Consider the following 9,583-nt stretch of genomic DNA (forward strand, 5'->3'; position numbering starts at 1 on the left):
GCCGTGCATGCTTCTTGTTTGAGCCATTCTGACATTTGTGACACCGACATTTCTGCATCGTGATCGAGTTGAAAAACACGGGCACATACGTCTGTATGCCTCTTGGATACAAATTATAATGGTAAAGAACACATGTGCTATAGTGCCTGACACGTCGATACGCTTCGTCACAACAGTCCATTGTATGATTCGCTAGACGAATGCACAGCAGTGCCATTATCGGGTGGGTAATTACCCTTTTACGATACTCGCGAGATATATGTGTGTATGGAAATAACTGCAATCTCTCCTCGTTATTGCGCTTGGTCTGTTCCAACATCGGCACCATTGCAGACACGTCAGTTAAACAGCCGTGCATTGGGTATGACGGGTGCCATCAACGATACCGCGTGCATCATGTAATATACGTACTATTTCACATTGAGTATCAACTGTCGATCGCGAGCATCTCGTCGTAACTGTAGTTATATATATATTAATATATCTATATATATATATATATCATATGTATATTATATATATATTATATATATATATTATATATATATATATTGCTCATATATGCAGTTCGCGCGATGTTAGATGCTCGTTTTGTTTGCCTTGTGTTTACGTTCGATTTAATAAGCTCGGACAAACTGCGCCTACCTACTCTGTGGTTACAATGCGCGCGCTCGCACAACAAGGCTTTACTGAGCGTCTGAGAGCGTTTCCTTCATTACAATCTGTCATGTTCCATACAACCAGCAAGTGTTTAACCATTCATCGATTTTAATGAGTTACAACATAATTCTTTCTATTACCACGTGATGTATTATCGCATTTCGTTTCGCTGAGGACAGTTTTTTTTAATTATTATTTTCTTCTTATTAATATTATAGTTATTATTACAATGATTTTTGGTGCCTGATTGATAATCGCATGCAATTATATGGTGAATGTCACGTACGCATACTCACGTTCTCATGCCTATGCGCGAACCACAGCACCATTGTTCATACTTCGGCACTTACATGTTACATGTTACTTGTTCATACATCGTGTAAATTCCTGCACAAGAGCTAAGTAACTAGCTTAGCAATTCAGCGGAATTTAACATTAATGAATGCGATATCACAATGTACTCTATCTATCTATAATTTATACATATATATATATTATATCTATATCTATATGTGTTTGTGTGTGTGTGTGTGTGGATGTGGTGTGTGTGTGTGTGTGTGTTGGTTGTGTGTGTGTGTGTGTGTGTGTGTGTGTGTGTGTGTGTGTGTGTTCTGTGTGTGCGTGTGCGTGTGCGTCTGCGTGCTGTGTGTGAGTGTGTGAGTGTGCGCGCGCTTGTGTGTGTAGACGCTAAGGACTTACTTGGAGCTTGGGATACACAATGCGAATTTCGCTGCGATCATATCCGCAGCGAAATTCACGGCGGAAATATTTGCACCCGCATGCGATAATTGAGCGAATGCGAATTTATTCGCACGACCGCAGCGGACACACTACACGCTATCTACTGTCGCCACACGGCTATAACCATGGCTCCAACAGTCATGTGGTCATCTTTCACTCACGTGATGATGATACATGGTGATACTGATCAATGATTCGCTGCATTATAACATCGGCTGGCTTGATTTTCGCTTCCACGGACACACGATGGGAATCTGTACGCAGCGGTAAAAATCCGCAGCGAAAATATCAAACACTAGCAGGACACCCGGCGTTGCCCGGGGACATAAAGCGCTCAGTTGGTGATCACTTGGTTAAAAAAAAATACACAAAAATATATCGTGATCTTCGTTATATATCTATTATCTATCCTATCTATCTATCTATCTGTCTATCTATCTATCCCATCTATCTCTCAATCTATTTTACTTATCTATCCTATCTATCTATCTATGTAACTATCTCAATCTATCTTATCTATCATATCTATCTATCTATATCTATGCTACTCTATCTATCTATCTATTCTATCTATCTATCTACTATCTATCTAGTCTATCTTATCTATCCTATCCTATCTATCTTATCTACTTCTATCTACTCTATCTATCTCATCTATCTATTTCTATCTATCTATCTATCTATCTATCTAGCTGATCAATATCAGAAGTAGATAAAATAGGGAAACGCCTAGGAATCGCCTATTATCCACTTCTGATCTATATGTAGCTATGCATCTAATCTATCTATCTATCTATCTATCTAGTCTATCTATCTATCTATCTATCTATTCTATCTATCTATCTATCTATCTATCTACTATCATATCTATCTATTCATTATCTATCTATCTATCTATCTATCTATCTTATCTATCTATCTAATCTATCTATCTATCTATCTATCTATCTATCTATCTATCTATCTATCTATCTATCTATTTATCTATCTATCTATCTATCTATCTATCTATCTATCTAATCTATCTATCTGATCTATCTATCTATCTATCTATCTATCTATCTATCTATCTATCTATCTATCTATCTATCTTATCTATCTATCTATCTATCGTATCTATCTATCTATCTATCTATCTATCTTCTATTCTATCTATCTGATCTATCTACTATCTATCTATCTATCTATCTATCTATCTATATCTAGTCTATCACACTCTATAGTCGTATAATAGTGCTACGATAGTGCTTGCCACTCATGTATCCAGAGAGACATGATACAAGATTGCGTGGCCACAGCTTTGCTGTTGATCCTAAGCGCTGCGCGCGCGATGCGAGACGCGCAGTTCCGCGGATATTGCGCGCCGCGGCGACGGCGGGAATGTAAGAAGCGCTGCTCCGCAGTGGAGGACGTGCGGCCAAATTCGAAGCCCGGCGCACGTTCTCACAGCGGTCAGCGATGGTCTGTAGGTTTAGAAGATGACAATGATTATATATGGGGATGCTCCTCTGCAACACACATGTACACCGCATGCACGCTGCCGCACACTAAAACATAAATATATATATATAAATTGTCGGCAATAATAGACGAAAGAGAGCAGAGAAACATTAAGACTTTGGTAGTAAATAGATTTCGTATTTATTTAGCATTATATTTTATTGAAACGCTCCAAGTGCCTGTGAACAAGGAGAGAGAGATGTTGTAAGCAGTAAAGTAGTAGGAGTAGAGTAGAGAGAGATGTAGTAAATAGTAGAGTAGTAGGAGTAGAGTAGAGAGAGAGAGAGATGTAGTACGCACATGGAAGGAATGATGGAGCTAGCAAACAATTAAGTAGGAGAAGTGATTACGGGACATGGAGCGTGGAGATAGATACAGTGCGTAGGCATCTCGGTAGTTAGATATGGGAATAGGAAGCACGAGAAAAGAGAGATGGGGATAGCGAATATGGGAAAGGGGATAGGGAGCACGAGAAAAGAGAAATGGAGATATAGGGAGCACGAGAAAAGAGAAATGGGGATATAGAAAGGACGAGAATGGATAAATGGGGATATAGGAAGGACGAGAATGGAGAAATTGAGATAAAAGAGAGAACGGGAAAGAAGAAGCGCAGCTAGCGAACACAGAGGAATAGTTGTGGAAATAAGCGAACACGATAGAGCGTCTAAATGTGATTACACCCGACAAGACACCGATCAATGACTTTATCTGTGCTTTCATTCTTCTCGCAAAGAACGGTGACATAGACCCGACCGTGCAGGATGAAGATGATAGAGGAATCTGGGGATCACAATGGGAGTTCCTTCTCTCGTGTATCGGCCTATCTGTCGGGATCGGAAATGTGTGGCGTTTTCCCTATCTCGCCTACGATAATGGCGGCGGTAAGGTTTCTTACTTTTACAATTTCTCGTATACGCTTGAATATTCTCAAGGATGACTCCCCCGAAACGATGACGATAACGTTTTTTATTGTTATTTTAAATTATTTATCGTATCATAAGCATAATGATCATTTCGCATAATATACAAATAAAATGATAGCGTGTGGTCTCTTCGGCGAACGTCCAAACCTCGTTTGTTCAATAAAGTAGTAGAATATCATTTCATCAACGATACTGATCGAAGTTTGATTATTTTATTTTTTGTCACGCGCAGGTGCCTTTCTCATACCATACATAATTGTGCTGCTGTTGGTGGGAAAGCCCATGTACTACATGGAGCTTGCGCTGGGACAATATGGCGGCGAGGCACCCTTAACCATCTTTTCTTGCGTGCCCATCGCTAAAGGTAACAGAACGGGCAAAAGCGTGCATTACCGTGACCAAAGTGATCACGATCGCGTGCGATCACAAAAGCATAAAGCATATTGGCATAAAAGCATAAAGCATAAAGCATAAAGCATAAAGCATAACGGAGGCGAGTCTTGTGAATATACGATTAGAATGTGATGACGATGCGGAGACTCGACATTTTTATCGTGCTAAACATAACCCTAAATATAAACCTAAACCTGAACCTAACCCTAAATATGAACCTAATCTAAACCCTAACCCTATTCCTAAACCTAGCATTAACACCTTAACGCTGACGCATGGCACTGGGAGGGGGGTGGACGACGCCCCTACCTATATATAACAGGATTCACCATTGTACATTCCGTCGAGTTGTATTCAAAGATCACAGAACGGCGATCGGGAAAACGGAATTTTTGTACATACTAACGCTTTATAATGCCTTTCTCGGAGTTGCACATAACATCTAGACTCGCTTACTGTTCTAGCACTACCTGTTACCTTTGATTCATGCTGTTGTTTACGCAGGTGTCGGCGCTGCTATGGTCATGGTCTCCCTGATAGTAGCGATTTATTACAACGTGATAATGTCCTACACGCTATACTACATGTTTGCCTCCATGCAAAAAGTATTACCATGGACGACATGCAATAATGAATGGAACACGAAGTACTGTTACGTGAGGTATGTGTGTTATGCCATTCTATACATCTTTCGCATCCGTACCTCCACCAATAATATCTTGAAAGAAAGTAGCTGCTATAATATCGTATTATAGACAGAAAAAAACACCGAATTTACTATAGGGGCAAGCAATGCAGGATCTCTAGATATTTATTACCGCTGAGGGTGTCAAAGTGACATTGACCCAATAATATCTCGTTTTCTGAACCACATAGAATAGTAATTTACCAACTAATAGCATAAACTAATTACATTTTCAACACCACGCGTCTTTCGCGTAAATAGCGTGGTTTAAGAATGAAAGAAATTGCTCAGGATAAATAAAATTAGAACGGATTCGATTATTGATGTTGCATGTTTCTACTATACACCCACAAATACACCATATCTGCAAATACACCCACTCGTACTGCCTGACAATTGTCAGCAACGAAAACGGCGTCCATCTTGAAACGATTCAATGTTAAAATAGAAGAAATGGTATTTTTCTCAACGCTGTATTTTTTTAGGGGTGAAAACATCACATACTTCACGAATCTGATCGCCAACACGAGTTTGACATTGAAAACGGCCGCAGAAGAGTATTACAAGTAAGTGCATATCATCACCATCGTACAATGCGTGTGTGTGTGTGTGTGTGTGTGTGTGTGTGTGTGTGTGTGTGTGTGTGCGCGCGTGCGTGCGCGTGCGTGCGTGCGTGTGTGTGTGTGAATTGCACTAGAATCTACAGGTTGCTAGCATAACCATGAAAAAGGCAGTGCCATTGTTTGTTGCTTGCATGTTTCGTCTGACGCACCATTAATTAACGCGTGTGTAAATTAACGCGTGTATAAATTAACGCGTGTGTTAATTAACGCGTGTGTAAATTAACGCGTGTGTTAAGTGTTAATTAACGCGTGATGCTGCTCATCACTCTAGCAACAAGGTACTCGGAGCTAACGTGATCGAGGATGGAGTCCAGGTCTCGTCCTACAACATCGCGAATCTCGGCCCCATCAAGTGGGATGTCGTCCTCTGCTTGCTCCTGTCCTGGATCGTCGTCTTCGCCTGTCTCATGAAGGGTATTAAGTCATCCGGCAAGGTATGCGCGCCGTGGGTGTGTCTACCTCGTGAACCGTAGTAGAAGATATAGTATTGGTTTTGCTAGTGGTATTGGTTGTGGTAGTGGTAGCGGTAGCGGTAGTGGTTGCGGTTGTGTGGTTGTGGTTGTGGTTGTGGTTGTGGTTGTGGTAGTAATAGAGGTTGTGGTTGTGGTTGTGGTTGTGGTAGTAATAGAGGTTGTGGTTGTGGTTGTGGTTGTGGTAGTAATAGAGGTTGTGGTTGTGGTTGTGGTTGTGGTAGTAATAGAGGTTGTGGTTGTGGTTGTGGTTGTGGTTGTGGTTGTGGTTGTGGTTGTGGTTGTGGTTGTGGTTGTGGTTGTGGTTGTGGTTGTGGTTGTGGCCACAACCACGACCACAAAATGACCACGACCACAACCACAATCATGACCACGACCACGACCACAACCACGACCACAAAACTACCTCGTGGTCGTGGTCGTGGTTGTAGTCGTTTGTCGTCGTGGCCGTGGTTGTGGTTGTGGTCGTGGTCGTGGTTGTGGTCGTGGTCGTTTTGTCGTCGTGGTCGTGGTTGTGGTTGTGGTCGTGGTTGTGGTCGTTTTGTCGTCGTGGTCGTGGTCGTGGTCGTGGTCGTGGTTGTGGTTGTGGTTGTAGTCGTTTTGTGGTTGTGGTTGTGGTCGTTTTGTGGTCGTGGTTGTGGTCGTGGTCGTGGTCGTGGTTGTGGTCGTGATAGTGGTTGTAGTCGTTTTGTGGTCGTGGTCGTGGTTGTGGTCGTTTTGTGGTCGTGGTTGTGGTCGTAGTCGTGGTCGTGGTCGTTGTCGTGGTCGTGGTCGTTTTGTGGTCGCGGTTGTGGTTATGGTCGGGCAGACGGCTGCAGTTTAACGTCTGCAGTCATACTCTTTTGATATACTCACTGAGTTTAGTGCATTGTAACCCGGCTACCAGATTGAAATTTTAAACTAATCAGTAATGACGTGGTAGAACCTCTACCGTTACGTTTTACCTGTTTATGCATTATCGATGACAGCTTGTGAGCGTTATTTATTATCTCTGTTAGCATGCCTCTCCATGTGACCATGGGATACGCAGATAATTGGGAATGCGCAAACGTAAGCCCCAGCAATGCATCATGGTCAGTCGCGCTAAAGTCTTTAGGCTGTGATTAGCTGCTTATCGTGCCCGAGAGACGACGTGGTGGTGCGGACCAACCCCGAGTCGGAGTAAATTATGTGTTTATGTGCAGGCAATCTAACGGCAAATAAGTCGGCAAATCCAATCTGAGTCCGATTGCGGGTTGCTGCCGGCTCTGTCAGACAGCACGACGGCCTGCGAGAATGTGAAGACGCTCGCATGCGCACCCGCTAATGCTGCGGCGAAACTCAATTGTAAGTGCAGATTTCACGCCGCTGACAGCCGAAAACCTGTCTCTGTCGAGGTCGATAGCGTGCGTCGCACGCAATGCCAGCCATATCCCGTGCGCTCGGCGGAGAAACAAACGCAGGGACTGAGAAACAGACGTCTCGACTGGGAAACACACACAGGAACTATAGTTGTTATAGTTATATAGAGAGAAAAAGACGCAGGTGCCGGTTACTCTACTTCTCGAAATAGACGCAGTTTAGTCGTTCTCCTTTACTATAGTGTGAACCGGACAGGGACTATTGTTGCGTTATCGCTCTAGTGAGAAGCAGACGTATGCACTAGTTCCGCTCCTTCTATCCTTGCAAATAACGAGCGCATTACTTGTAGGGTAACAATCAGCGAGGGTTACTTGCGATCCCTTTCACCGATCGTGCTCTGTCCGATCGCGCGTTAACGCGCCATAATTATACGAAATATTGCATCTGAACGCCACGTTATACTAACCACTACAAACCACTACGATGTAATTAGGGAAACAGAGCGTCTCAATGGGATTTTTCTCTCCTGTACGAATTGCTTTGACGTCGATTTACGATGCGATGCATATGAATCACCGCATATAAAAATATTCGAACGTATATTATAGGGCAAATAAAAATATTCCATATTGGAGACACGGTAGGTTTTGTGAAGAGAAATTCGAAGCGATATATGAATCAAATATGGTTTCGGTTGCTCGTGGCATCGTATATGAACGGAGTGTATGAGGTAAAAGCCGTGTTATTAAAAAAAGTGTCTTATCAATCACGAACGAGCGTGAACAAACGAAAAAACGAACGAACCAACGAACACGACGAACAGGAACACGAACGAACACGAACGAACACGAACAAACGAACGAGCCACAGTAAACAAATTTACGGTCAAAACTGACTGTAGGGTATTGCGGTCATTTATTGGGGCCCATATATCTGAAGCTCTTCAGCGATGTCACATTCATTCTGGATGCTTAATGATTGTAAAGTAAATGACAAATAAAATTATTCTCAATTTGTATGCATCCAGTTTTAGTTGATTATGTAGCAAGCTACAGCTGCGTTGGACACTTAAATATTTCTGCCTGACGTCAATGGAAAATGTCACCCACTCTCGTGAGTATATTCCTGCTACGAGTTTCACGTAAAACTCTTTCTTTCTGCCCTCTTGCGTGCCAACGTCTTTCTTTCGGTCCCCTATTTTCTTTCTCGCAGTTACTCTCATTTTGTTATGTGTGCAACTTCTCGTACTATATTATGAAGTACAATAATTGCATGCTAGCCCCAATCGCGCATGGCATATCTGTGATTATCCAGGTTTTGTACTGCATCTATAAGTTTGCGTAATCTCGTCGAAATTTCTTGATTCTCATCATCGGCGCCTGAACTGATATTCTAGCTACCTTCTTTTGTGTGCCGAGTACTACATGTGTCGAGCCACGACGTTTATCATATATATAAACACACATACACGGATCACCTATATGCTGGTGACGACTGCGTTAATCACTCTTCCCTGCCATTATCGATTTGCAATCAGTCTCTGTTACTTCCTAATCCCGCACTGCACTATGGGTTCATCTGCGAAGCCAGGGGTGGCCCCGCGGAGCCTTTAAGAAATTAAACGCCCAACAGTGTATGGGAATAGCTTGAAACACATCGAGGCGTGACGTCACTACCACCGTGGCTTTACATGAATGCCATGCGATCGCAGGCAAAATCTCTGCCTCACCACTGCATTCGTGCCCAATGTATATTGCACTATTCTCTGGTCCATTATTTGGCAGCCGCGTGTATTATCAGGTAATGATCCGGAGCAATGTGGAGGAAGTCGTAAAATATATAGTGGCACGCGACAGGTTGCGACCATTATCAGTTGATATCATTATGTGCTGTAGAAGTAAGGAAGCATGTTCACTCGCTATACTAAAGTTGTTATTGTAATACCGACCCCGTTATTACATTCGTGCATGCAGGTGTTAAATGCGCTAGGTTGATATATCACTCATTGTATCCCGATCTCTACGGGCTATGCTATTATTACTTTACCTGTTTGCCTGATATCTGACAGCCTACGGAAATTGAACGACCTTATCTGACCTACTAGTAGTTGCGTACTAAATAAATAAATAAATATATATGATATATATATATATATATATGTGTGTGTGTGTGTGTGTGTGTGTGTGTGTGTGTGTGTGTGTGTGTGTGTGTGTGTGTGTGTGTGTGTGTGTGTGTGTGTGTGTGTGT

General features: G+C 42.4%; 1 protein-coding gene across 1 annotated transcript in view; it reads left to right on the top strand.

Moving 5' to 3' along the window:
• Window positions 1-3,628: 3,628 nt before the first annotated feature.
• LOC106805572 (sodium-dependent proline transporter-like) overlaps window positions 3,629-9,583 on the top strand; it is a 23,672-nt gene continuing 17,717 nt past the window's right edge. The window contains exons 1-5 of the mRNA XM_014807227.1: window positions 3,629-3,782; window positions 4,057-4,188; window positions 4,722-4,878; window positions 5,388-5,468; window positions 5,797-5,987. Coding sequence (XP_014662713.1) covers window positions 4,107-4,188; window positions 4,722-4,878; window positions 5,388-5,468; window positions 5,797-5,987 — 511 coding nt within the window. The 5' untranslated portion in view covers window positions 3,629-3,782; window positions 4,057-4,106. The remainder of the gene's footprint in view (window positions 3,783-4,056; window positions 4,189-4,721; window positions 4,879-5,387; window positions 5,469-5,796; window positions 5,988-9,583) is intronic.

The sequence above is a fragment of the Priapulus caudatus genome, unplaced genomic scaffold, assembly GCF_000485595.1.
Source record: "Priapulus caudatus unplaced genomic scaffold, Priapulus_caudatus-5.0.1 Scaffold119, whole genome shotgun sequence".
NCBI lineage: Eukaryota > Metazoa > Priapulida > Priapulimorpha > Priapulimorphida > Priapulidae > Priapulus > Priapulus caudatus.